At 41.8% G+C, this 12,037-nt stretch overlaps 1 protein-coding gene across 1 annotated transcript in view; it reads right to left on the bottom strand.

The window, feature by feature from the left end:
* Window positions 1–259: 259 nt before the first annotated feature.
* Window positions 260–12,037, bottom strand: part of Zcchc7 (zinc finger CCHC-type containing 7) — a 173,742-nt gene continuing 161,964 nt past the window's right edge. The window contains exons 7-9 of the mRNA XM_028770198.1: window positions 7,049–7,144; window positions 3,881–3,998; window positions 260–1,454 (exon numbers count right to left, since the gene is read on the bottom strand). Of these exons, the coding sequence (XP_028626031.1) occupies window positions 1,015–1,454; window positions 3,881–3,998; window positions 7,049–7,144 (654 nt within the window). The 3' untranslated portion in view covers window positions 260–1,014. The remainder of the gene's footprint in view (window positions 1,455–3,880; window positions 3,999–7,048; window positions 7,145–12,037) is intronic.

The following is a 12,037-nucleotide window of genomic DNA, read 5'->3' on the forward strand; positions in this document are numbered from 1 at the left end:
TGACTTCTTCATCCTTGTAGGCAAAGAGCCCCTGTGTTAATGAGCTGAGCTAGTAACAAATTCCACCTGACACAGGAAGGTCTTCTGTTTCTGCTCTTCCCTTAACAGAAAACAGGCTTATCTCTATGCCCACAGGTGAAGGTGCCCAGTCTCTTTCCTATCTGAAAAAGAAGGCATAGCTGTAGCAACCTGACTAACCCGAATACGCTCTCTGGCACCCCGACCCTCACTGTCTTCTGTAACAATCAACACGTTCACACATGGTTTCAGGCATTTTATTTTTCTTATTCTAACATTGGGCTTTCACAAGTGTAAAAAAGGCTCACAAGTACAAAAGATTCTAAATAGCTTTGCAGTGTTTAAAAAGATCCATGAGAACAAATTAGGTTGGTAATATTTATCTCTATTTCTTGAACTATGGCTGTTAACCGGTAAGAACAGTGTCCCTGTGACTGTACAAGTCTGAGGACACCTCGCACCTCTCTGTCTTGCGTGTCCACACTGCACACATTCTGAATGTGTATTTTGCTGTGGCCTCTTCTCCACCTCCTCCAGGTTTCAATGGTGATGGCTTCATTTTACACGATGTTCTGTACAGAGAAAGATTCCAACAGCCTCTGATGCAAGCAAAGCTGGGCTTGGATTTTCATTGATTTTTCATTGATTTTCCAGGTTTTTTTTTTTTTTTAAAAAAAAGAATGCTAAAAAAAGTGGTGACTTTTCTTTAATAAACTCTCTTCCAATGAGCTTTTGAGTCCTCAAACATTATAGATGAATTCATCTGATGAGCTTGTAATTTCTTTAAAGCATTTAAAAAGGTTTTCTTGAAAAAGACAATTTTCTACCTCAAGTTTGCCTTCCTACCTAAGGACAGCCTGCAGACACAGACCTGAACTCTCTGTGGCCTCTGTAAAGCAACTCCAGGTATGGCTGGAATTCAGCAATCAAAATCCCCAGCCTCTTCATTTAACAGATACTAAAGCATTTCCAGAACGCTGAAGCAGGAAGACCAGGTCAGAAACCACTCGGCTTCGGTCTCTTCTTCCTTTGCTTAATAAGAAATAAATCATCATGGCTGCTGTCCTCTGCGCATTTCCGTTTCTTTGGTTTGCTCCGCTTGCTCTCTCTGAGAAACTTCTCTTCTCTCAGCCTGTGGTAATGGGATGCATGATGGAGGGACCTGGAAGGCTTGTGGTTGTTAACACTGCCAGAGGAGGTGGGTTTTGAGCCCCTGGGGAAGTCTTCATCCTCATCCCGAGGCTGGTGATCCCTCCTGTGCGTCTTGCCTTCTCTACTCCTGGTCTGCTCTTTCTGTGTTTCTTTATTTTCTCGAGGCCACCTACTGTGTTTTCTCGAGGAATGGCTTTTTCTCATATTGTGGTGGTGCCTCTCATCTGTCTCTTCTACATGTGGTCTTTTGAACTGCCTTGGAAAATCTCCATTTTTCTTGATATCTGTAAGATATAAAAGTATTTTGCCTATTTAGTTCATGCAGGGTTCTTGCATTCTTAGAAATAACTTAGCAGAGAGAGGAGGCAGACATTCAGACATGTGAACAAAGGCATCCTTTACAATCCTGATTGCTAAAAATGGGGACACATCCTCAAATCCATTATCATTGTACTTTCAACCTATGTTTACAATGTTAAGACAGTGAAGAGCAGAGCAGCACGGATGATGTCTGACCTATTCGCGTTCCTCCAGAGAAGAGTCAGCCGGAGTACATGAGGTGAGGCAAGAGGTAGAAATGGTCTTTGGACCATTGGTTCCATATGACGTGTCAATCACACCCTGAGGACGAGCCTGGCCATCTCTCTATGAGGTGGTGACACAGCACCCAGGATATTATTCTTACAGAGAAGTGGCTGCTGGGTAGGGTGTTATCTGTATGCATGTGTTCCTGTGTGCACATCTCAGAGGCTTCAGTGCCACATGCTGCTGCCAGTGCATCTTGTTAGGACCTGATATGTTGTTATGAGCATCTGACAGAAGCAGCTGGGACAGGAGCGAGTGGCAGCTGAGGCTAAGGTGAGGTGTGAAGACTGACAGACCCTTGGAATCACAGACGTGGTCGGTAGAAGCTTAGCCTAAGCTTAAGCATAAGATAAGTTCCAAGGTTCACAGTAAGCCTCAAGGTGTCAAAGCTAGCTAAAAGAGAAACAATCAAATTTCTCATATTATAATTCACACACGCTCACTGTCAGTGCAGCAGGTCCTCTAGCTCATGCTTCTGTGGCCATCTTACTATTTAGTCACACTCGTCATGTACTTGAATCTCTCTCCTGTATTAGGAATATAAGCCAAACAGATGAGCAGCAGCAGCGTTTAAAAGGGGCCTGAACTCAAGAGAAAATAAAGCCAAAAGAAAAAAGTTAAAAATGATATGAGTCAGTAAAGAATTCAGAGAAAAGCTTAAAAAAAAAACACATCATGATTTTATCATGAGCAGCGAAGGAAACCTGGGAACACATCTTGATTATACCAAAAAAGATCAAAGGCAGAGAAAACAGATTTAAAATTAAAAAATTATTCATTTATTGTAGCACGATACTTATTCTGCTACATTGCATTCACAGTGGAGCTCAGTGATTAGGCAGTAGAAGAGGAGGTGGAGCTGGGAGAAAAAGAGAGGAAGGAGAGGGGAGAATTAGAGGAAGGAGAGAAGAAGAAGGCTATCAGCTACGGAGAACCACGGATTAGTAGAAAGCTGTCCTGGGTAGCAACTTCTATCAGAAGGTTAGGTATTGGGTAACAACTCTAACTGTGTGGGCATCTTGTTGACTGAGCATTTCTGAATATACAAATCCTTTAGATAATCATTAAGCTTTAAGAGTCTCATTTCTACTGGGTACTGCGAGGATGGCAGATATTGTCTGGGGTTCAGCCGAGCTCTGTGGTTACAGCCTGGTGGATTGTCAGAGCCATTCCCCACGCTGGTGTCTCGTGGGTGCCAGAGCCTGCACATCTAGCTAGCCAGAGCCCTGGTCAGAGCCGAGGAGCAGCGGGAACATGGTGGCTGCCTGGGAACAAGCTGGATCAGGCACCGTTTTCTAAATATCACCCCTACAATTTATTAGTTTAGGTTATTATTTTTCTGTAGGTGTGCATGTCTGTATGTAGGTATATGCACTTGAGTGCATGTGCCTATGGAAGCCACAGGCATCAGATCCCTTGGAGGTGGCGTTACAGACAACTGTGAGCCACCACGTGGGTACAGGGACTTGAACTCAGGTCTTCTGGAGGAGCAGTCAGTGCTCTGAACCTCTGAGGTGAGGGAGGCACTGAGTGGGCAATGGACCCTGCTTGTAATGGTGAACTTTGAGAGCCTGGGTAGGGGAAGCCTCAGGAGTCACAAGAAACACATGTTCCATGGAAAATATTTGACATACAAAGGGGAGATAATTACTTGTCAAGTAGAAGAATTTCAATAGAAACTTTACCTCTCTTCATAGACAGATAAAATATTCTTATGTTTCTGAAATGCTCTCCCTGAGAAAAATATTAACTGTGAATAGATTACAGTATTAGGAGTTTTAAAGTAGAGGTTTGGTTTCTGGAGCTCAAGAAAGTTTTAGTTTTTATAATTATTAAAACTGTTTTCAGGGGCTGGAGAGATGGCTCAGCAGTTAAGAGCATTGGCTGCTCTTCCAGAGGTCCTGAGTTCAAGTCTCAGCAATCACATGGTGGCTCACAACCATCTGTAATGGGGTCTGGTGCCCTCTTCTGGCCTGCAGGCATACATGCAAGTAGAATGCTGTATACACAATAAAGTGTTTTCTGTGCTTACCAGTGACTTCCAAAGCAGGCAAAGATAGGATAAAAAGATTTTTTTTGTTGGAGCTGCTGCAAGAGTGCTCTAACCAGAAGTTTAATGACAAACCTTTCATTTTTCGTTTTATTCTCCAATCCCTTTGCTGGATGTCGTATTTGCCATCGTAGTAGTATATGAACGGAGACGTGGGAAACGTCTGGTTGAACATTCGTCTCTCTGTACATTCCTGCAATTGTATTTGAAAGAATGACATCACAAGTTTGCACTCATCAACAAACCTTTTCATGAGCTTCTGGTCTACTCTTCTGGTTAGAAGTGAGTCCCACCACACTAGCATGGCATGCAGTGGCTGCTGCTACCATGGAAAGGGACCAGCCAATCCAAAAGCCCTACTATGCTCCTATACTATCTTTCAGGCCCTGGATTTCTTCCCCTTTTAACAAAGGAACTAAGGAACTACTCTCTGCCAAGCTCCTTCCCCAGTCTGAGTTAACAGCATGGAGGGATAGGTGCCAACTCACCCATCCTGTCCTCTGCTGGAGTTTTAGCATTATTTGTCCTTTTTGTCTGCTTCCTTCAGTGATCTTTACATCAAATGCTCCTCCTGCCCTCGTCTCCCTGGCCGCAAACCAGGAGCCTGGGAGCTGCTCTTTTCTTTATACACACATCGGCTCATTTTAACTCCTCACTCATTAGTTACTGGGCCAGTGATTTTGTTTTAAACTAAAAATGTCTTATGGTATATACTGTGCATTGAGCACATTCTTTCTCCCTCTGCCCACTCCCTTCACCTCCTGCTCCTCTAGTCAGTCTATGGCTCTCATTTGTCCCCTTTGTCCTGGGCTAAGGATTCTTAGGGTGAGGTTAGTGGTAGGCTACATCTACTTGGAAAATGTCCTTGGGTAATTCTAAGAAGGCTCAAAGAAAACCCTCTCTTCTCTCTGCTTCCTCAACCAAACTGAGATCAATCCTTTCACTCGTTTCTCCCATGACTGATTTTCCCACGTCTATTTCCCAGTCTCTGCTCTTTGGCTTTAACTATCCCCCATACACTAGGTGACACCAACAGATGTAGCAAGGGAGGCTAAAACATCTCTTTCAGAGACTTTCCTCTGGGACCTTATCTGCCTTCTAACATCTTGCCTGAGACTTCTTTACTAATGTTCAGCATTTCTTAACTAAGTAGTTAAGAAAATCATAATGCTTTTAGGAATCACGTGAAATAACCACATAGAATTTAGCTGACTCATCAATAAATTACTAAGTTACGGTTTCATCAGAGTCCTAGAAATCTTGCTATACTAAGTTGGTTCCCATGACAACAGACCCTTTCAATTCTCTCAGCCCCCTCACCCTTCACATCCTACTTCTCTCAGTGCCTACTTGCTATCATTGCCTCTTCAGTAGCATGAGTGGAGTTAGGGTAGGTGATACGGAGTGACTTAATAACAACATCTGAGGGCTGAATCTCTGAGACTGACAGGGAGGGGAGCTTGGACATCTTTCAGTACTGGGGTAGCTTCCTATCTGGATACTGTTCTATCTAGACAGATGTAAGTACACAGAGCTATATCATATCACAAATGTTTTCCAAAGCTACATGTAAATTATATTTTGATTATCCACATCACTGGTCTCCTCCATTAACACAGATAATTGATAGCTGGCTATATAATTTATCTTCTGTTCTGGATTAGCCACACCAATGATCTTCTTCATTAGTGTTGGATAATCTAGAGTTCCTTCAACTATGGCTGCCAAATTTGTCTTACTGTAAATTGAAATTTGTCTAAGTTTAGATTTCAGGAATAAATTCTAAATGCTCTTGATATTTCCAAGTACATTAACGGCAGTGACTAGTAAGCAGGAAGCATCCAACTGTAACTGTTTTTCTTTAATTGAACACAAATGCTGTAAGTATACTCTTTTGCTTTAAAGAGATAAGCAAACATATAAATTAAACACCTGTGTAATGTGTGTGGCAGTGGATTGCTAATATAAGTCTTTCCTAAAAGGTGTGGCAACAAGAGGCGAGCACAGGACAACAGAAGACTTAGGGATGGTGATTTCCTACAAGACTCTTCTCTAGGGAGGTTTTCAATGAGAATTCTACAAAGGCAATGCCAAGTATCCTATAGGGTCTCGCTACCTATACAGTGAGTTTTACCATACTAGAAACAGCATCTTAATGTCAGTGCTGTACAACTTCTTAGCTTTGGAGACAAAGAATGAATGCCACAGGGGAAAATAGTAGTTAAGTCGTCTGGTGCCATGGACAGAGCACAGCTTACGCTACGGATCTGCGCACTCCTAGTCTACCTAGCAGCCCCTGCTTCCTACTGCCTCAACATGGAAGATCAACTCAGCACTTTTTCTTCTCTCAGTGTTTCTGTCTCTTCACATCTGTAGAACTCCCAAGGCCTGTACTAGAAAGGCACCACAGCTGGAATTCAGAGGTAGTCTGCAACACTGACCACTCTACCACTTGTCCCTCTCCCTCTGCTCTGAAGTGTCCTGAACCTCTGTAGGATTTCTTCCTCCTGCCATGGGATCTGGTTGATGTTTACCTTGGTTTCTAGGCTGTTAGAGCATATGTGGGGAACAGGAACCCCCTGCACATGGATTTCTACTCTTTGGGCCACTGTTTTTCCTCTTCAACTTTACAGTTCCCACAGTGTATGAATGGGAAGCCTATTCCTACTAAGTCTTAGCTTGGATGAGCTGCTACTGTTTCATGCTTACTGTGGAAACTAGCTAGAGGACACTGATCACCTTACAGTAGGGAGCTTCTGTTCTTATACCCATCATACAGCCTAGTCCTTTCAGTCTGGACTTGCACAATATTGGCCAGAAGGGAATGTATGTACTTGAAGAGTAGGTGTGAGCCAATGCTGTACAACCTGTGTTTCTACTGAATGTCACTGCTTGCATGTAAACAACAAAAATGTAACTGAGTGTGGTACCAGGGAAGGCTGAAGAACCAAGCAGAAAACCCAATAAATAGTTCAGTAACAGGCCATGAAAGGTGCAAAACTCATTCTGTGCTGCTGCTGATTCTGCCTCACTAACTTTTAACTAAATTTGTTTTCATATAGGAATATGCTTTGGCAGTTTTGGTTGGTAGGAATTGGGGAAGTAAATTAGTTGAAAATACAAGTCTTACTACCTAAGATTAGTGTATAAGTAAGTATTCTGAGTTACATCCATTTGGGGATCATCTTTTCAGCAACAGCTCCCTGACAAGATGCATTATGTACAAATGTCACTCAAACTTACATGTCCATAATGGCCTTTCTGTGCGCAGTTGTAGCAATACACTAATGCTGATTGTCCAGAAGGGGTCTTTGGCTTTTTAGGTGGTCCAGGTTTAGTCTGCAACATAAATAGTTGTGAGAAATTAATGCATGTTAGAGGAAAAGCTAAAAGCCCATGTTTTTTCTAAAAGAGCTTTTAGATAAGAAAATCCTTAGGCATGTTGCTTCTTAGAGTGGAGTGGAGTAAGCGTGGGCTCATGGTGGAGCCCAGGAACAACATGTAAGGGGCAGACAGGGCTCACGAAAGGGGCAGAGGAGGGACGGTTCAGGGCTGAGGAGACACAGCAGGACAGAGCCCAGGACTTAAAGGGTACTTTCAAGGAAGGTCTGACCTACACTGCCAAGCACAACAGAAGCCTAGCAACATGAGGCACAGCCATCTCATATGCGACCATCCACGGGGCCTCACTGTGAGAACCTGGGAGGGCAGAGAGCAGGGTGAGGATGCCGAGAAAGTTATGCAGCTAATTTAGCATACAGCTAATTTATTAAATTATACTTATATCTTAAGTATTTTCAGTATGTATACTGTGTAACACAAGAAGAAATGTTAGGAAATTGAATATAAATTGATGAAAGGGAACAGGCATGTATTATTATTTTGAGCACCAACAAGAAAGGACAGGATAAAAGGGGATAGCACTTAGGAGGAAGAGTCAGTTGGTGGAGTTTTCAGTGGGGAGCAATGGGATCATGTCGGCTAGCTGCGATGGAGAGCACAGACAGCAGCACAGAGCAGACCCTCTAGACGGTGGTGGAGGAGGGAAGTGTCTTTATTTGTTCCCTTTTCTGCATGCACTTTGGTAACTTTCTCTCTCATGCTTTCTGGGCTTCTGTAACTGAGTGCTTGTCTGCCTACTAACATTTTATTTAATGCTGCGATCAGGTGATTTGGGGTTGCAGGCATAGGTGAGAAGAGTTCTTGATACGGAAAAATAGTGTATAGGTAAGAAAAAAAAATCTTTAAAAACCTTACTGTAGCTCTCATGTTTTAGAATGGAATGCTGGATTGCTAGTCGCTCTGCTCAGTGCTGTGATTGAGCGCTGACAAAGGGCTTAAGGGAATAAAGTGTATTTTGCTCAGTCTCAGAGACTTCATGGCAGGGAAGGTGTATGGAGCAGCTCACAGCACAGCAGACAGGAAACAGAGCAGTAATGGGGGATGCCAGGGAAGGACAGAAACCACAGGAGCACACATACCCTTTCTAGCTTTACTGACTTTCTCCACCTCCCAACAGTCAATTCAAATTTGACTTTACTTATTGATTAAACCATTCTTTAGGTTAGAACCCCATGATCTGCCCCTCGAACATACCTACAGGCATGCCTTAGTCATTTCCTAGTTGCTATTAATCCAATCAAGTTAACAAGATTCATCATTACATTTGAGGAAAATAAAACCTGACCAGTCTTTTCTATTGAAAATGACCACGGCACATACAACAGCATTTATAACCTCAGCTATCACCAATTTGGATACAAGAAAGACACAACTACTCTAAAAACTACTAAATGAACTTTAACAGTGATGCATGTGCACAGGCAAGTGTTACTGCAGTGGCTTAGACTTTCCTTTAGGTGGTAGAGTTCCAAAAGTTATTAAATTAATTACACAGAAATATTTTTCCTTATCTGAAAAAAATGGCTGTTGTTTTAATAGGAAATAAAACTGCAGAATATACAGAAAGAAAACAAAATCAAAGAGATAACTGTAACTTTTTAAGGACAAAGCTGTTAAAAGCTATTCATGGTTTGGGCATGGTGACACACACCTGTGATCCCAGTACTCAGGAGGAAGAGGCAGGAAAATCAGGAGTTCAAGGCCAGCTTCAGTTACACAGCAAGCTCCCAGCTACAGGAGACCCATCTCAAAAAACCAGGAAGAAGAAGAAAAAGGTTAATGATGCGTTATTACCTAAGATGGAGCCTATGAAACACACACTGGTTTACAGAACAGGGAATTGTAGCTAATGGAAAACTATTGAGTCATCTGCTGTGCGTTTATCCTAAGTACAGAGAAGGAACTTGGCTGTGGATGGAAGGGGAAGGGAGCAAGTAGAACAGAACACAAGTCCACGGATGGTTCCACAGTGACGTCTGTCAGAGTCCTGAGTATATGAGTGCATGCACACAATTTCAGCAACTCATTACAAACAGTAACTGCAGAATCCATGTCAGACATGTCCTAAGGTCTGATATTTGAGAAGTCAGCAATACAAAAGTCACTGCTTACATTTCCAGTGAGGGAAGAGATATAAACAGACCCACTTCCTCCCTTACTCTACTCCTTCCCTCTCACATACATATACATGTTTGTATAAACAAAATACTGGAATAAGACAGTGAATGAGTCATTGTTGGTGCCCGAGACTGGTTTGCTGATGGGGACCCTAATGCTGAAAAAAAAAATCAGGTATGTAATTGTGCTGACTGAGGCAAGTACAGGCCTGCCATCTTAGAGGATTAAAAACATCATCATCATCAACAACCCCCCACCCCCAAACAAACAAACAAAAACCCCTGTACCTTGAGGGAGAGTAGGTAAAAGAGTGGAAGAGGAGGTTTTAGAAGGCTAGGAAGGGTCAGTCGCCCAGGATTCTAAAATTGAAGGTGGAGACGCTCTGCCCATATTTTAAGTGACACGGAGAGCTAGCCGAGCACTGGAAGCTAGTGAGAGGGAGGAACTCAGCAACTAGTTGGCAACTTAGCAGGGTGTGTAGCGGATGATAAATGGAACAGTCAACCTCCAGAATAAATGTCCTCTTAAAAAGGTATACATCTATGCTTAAACGTGGCTCTCTTGTTTCTGCAGATATAGGCTGTACTCTTATCACTAAAGTAGACTGGCTTTATAGGAGATATCCACCTCTGCTCACTCTACTGGAACCATCTGGCCATTTACCTCACACTATATGATTAATAGAGCCTTATAATTGGTCTGGATGCCCCTTTCTTTGTAGTGTATTTTCAATACAAGATGATTCTTTTGGTTTGTGACTCAGAACGCTATCACTTCTGTAACAGCTTCTCTTCTCACTCAGTAAGACCTAGTGTCTTACAGTGGGTCACAGCCTTCCTCCTGAAGCCTGCCTGCATGTCTTGTGTGTCTTATCACCTCACTGGCCTCTTTAGTGTTCTCTGGACACTCTACACAAACTTTCTTCTACTGAGAGTTTAGTACCATCCACTCCACACTGGGAATGTTCTCCAGATACAAAGAGGTCATTATCTTAGTAAGGCCTCCAAGTGGTGCTCCCTATTCCTCTTCCCTTTGAACCAACCCTCCCCCGCCCCAAACATGCCACACCACATATACTCAATAGCTTGTTTACCTTACCTATCTAATCCTGCCCTACCCACCAGGCAAGGAGAAAGTTGCTCACCATGGGCCTGCCTCCTGGAACAGGGCCAGGCACACGGTGAGAGTTCAATAAACAGTGCACGAAGGATGAGGTACTACATAGAGCACATGGCTCACAAAAAACCTGATGCATTGTGGGTATTGTTAGTAACAGTTTAGATACTTTGGGAAACTATTGATTTTTATATCCCCAAGAGCAAACCTATAAAAGCATGCCATGAAATGTTGAAAAGCTTGAATAATAATATAGTTTCCTTGGTGTTTTTTCTACATCATGTTGAGAGTATGGCACATACTTGGGAAACCAGGAGGGAATTGGTAGAGAGAAGAAGAACTCAGTTTTCAGTACCAGAGATGAAGAGATACTACTTAATCAAGATTTGAAAGCATGTTTCATATCAACACTTGTTATTTTATTTAGAGAATGATCTGAAATACAGCTCAGTGCTCATTTATGCCTCTGGATGGAGCACAAACATTTGATGTTCATTCAACTGAATAATGTCACTATTTAAAAACTTCCATTATTATTAATAAAAATAGCAGCAGTATTTATATTGTTATAAAATTCTACACTGTTTCACAATAATTAATTAGTAAATGACTTGACAAACGTTATCTACATGCTCTCACTTTAATAAGCTAGCATGTACTAGGACTTAATAGAAATGAAATCAGCCTAGATCTTACCTAATTAGAGAATGCTGTATTAGAATACAGTAGTGGAAACTCCATAATGACTTCCACTGGACATGTTTTTATACTAAGATTAAATACAGATCTTTAAGCTATTTTGAGTGTTGAAAATATAAATTTTTGACCCAATACTTATATCTTAGAACATGTCTTTTTTTTTTCTTCTCTCTCTCTAAGACAGAGTTTTACTTGTGGCCATGACTGTCGTGGATCTCACTATGTAGACCAGGCTAGTCTCAGGCTTACAGAGATCTGCCTGTCTCTGCCTTCTGAGTGATAGGATTAAGGTGTACACCACCACTCTGGTCCATTTATTTTCCTATTTTTAATTAACAGCAAATGTCCAATTTAAGGTATAATATGCCAGCTAATAAACTCTAGGTTCTAGGTTCTGTCATTTGAGACAACATTACTGACAAGGAGCTAGAGGTGAGAGAGTGAATACAGCTTTGTTAAGACTTTCTGGAAGCAAAAAATATATCTAAAGACTTTGACCCAATGGATAACAAATGAACTGCTTATGAAAGCAGGCTTTTTTTTTTTTTTGTTACAGACATTTAAATAATCTGTATTTGTAGGGTGATATCTTGGAGATTACTTTACTATCAATATATAGAAGTAATAACCTGGTAGATAGCATTACCTATGAAAGGTCCATCCCATCTGCTAGTGTTGCTGAAAGCTTTTCATGCACCAGTAAACTCAGTAAATATCAGAAGATAAAGCATAAGCCTACTATGCCATGGATTTACTCCTAATGTCTCCTCAAAGTGCAGCCTGATGCAACGATTACAGATGATTTTCTTCTAATGTCACTTTACATAACCCTTTTCTGCATGAATAGTTAGTGTGGAATGAATGAATGAATGCCATTAAAACAGTTAATCATTATCT

Source organism: Grammomys surdaster, unplaced genomic scaffold (genome assembly GCF_004785775.1).
Source record: "Grammomys surdaster isolate TR1022 unplaced genomic scaffold, NIH_TR_1.0 199, whole genome shotgun sequence".
NCBI lineage: Eukaryota > Metazoa > Chordata > Mammalia > Rodentia > Muridae > Grammomys > Grammomys surdaster.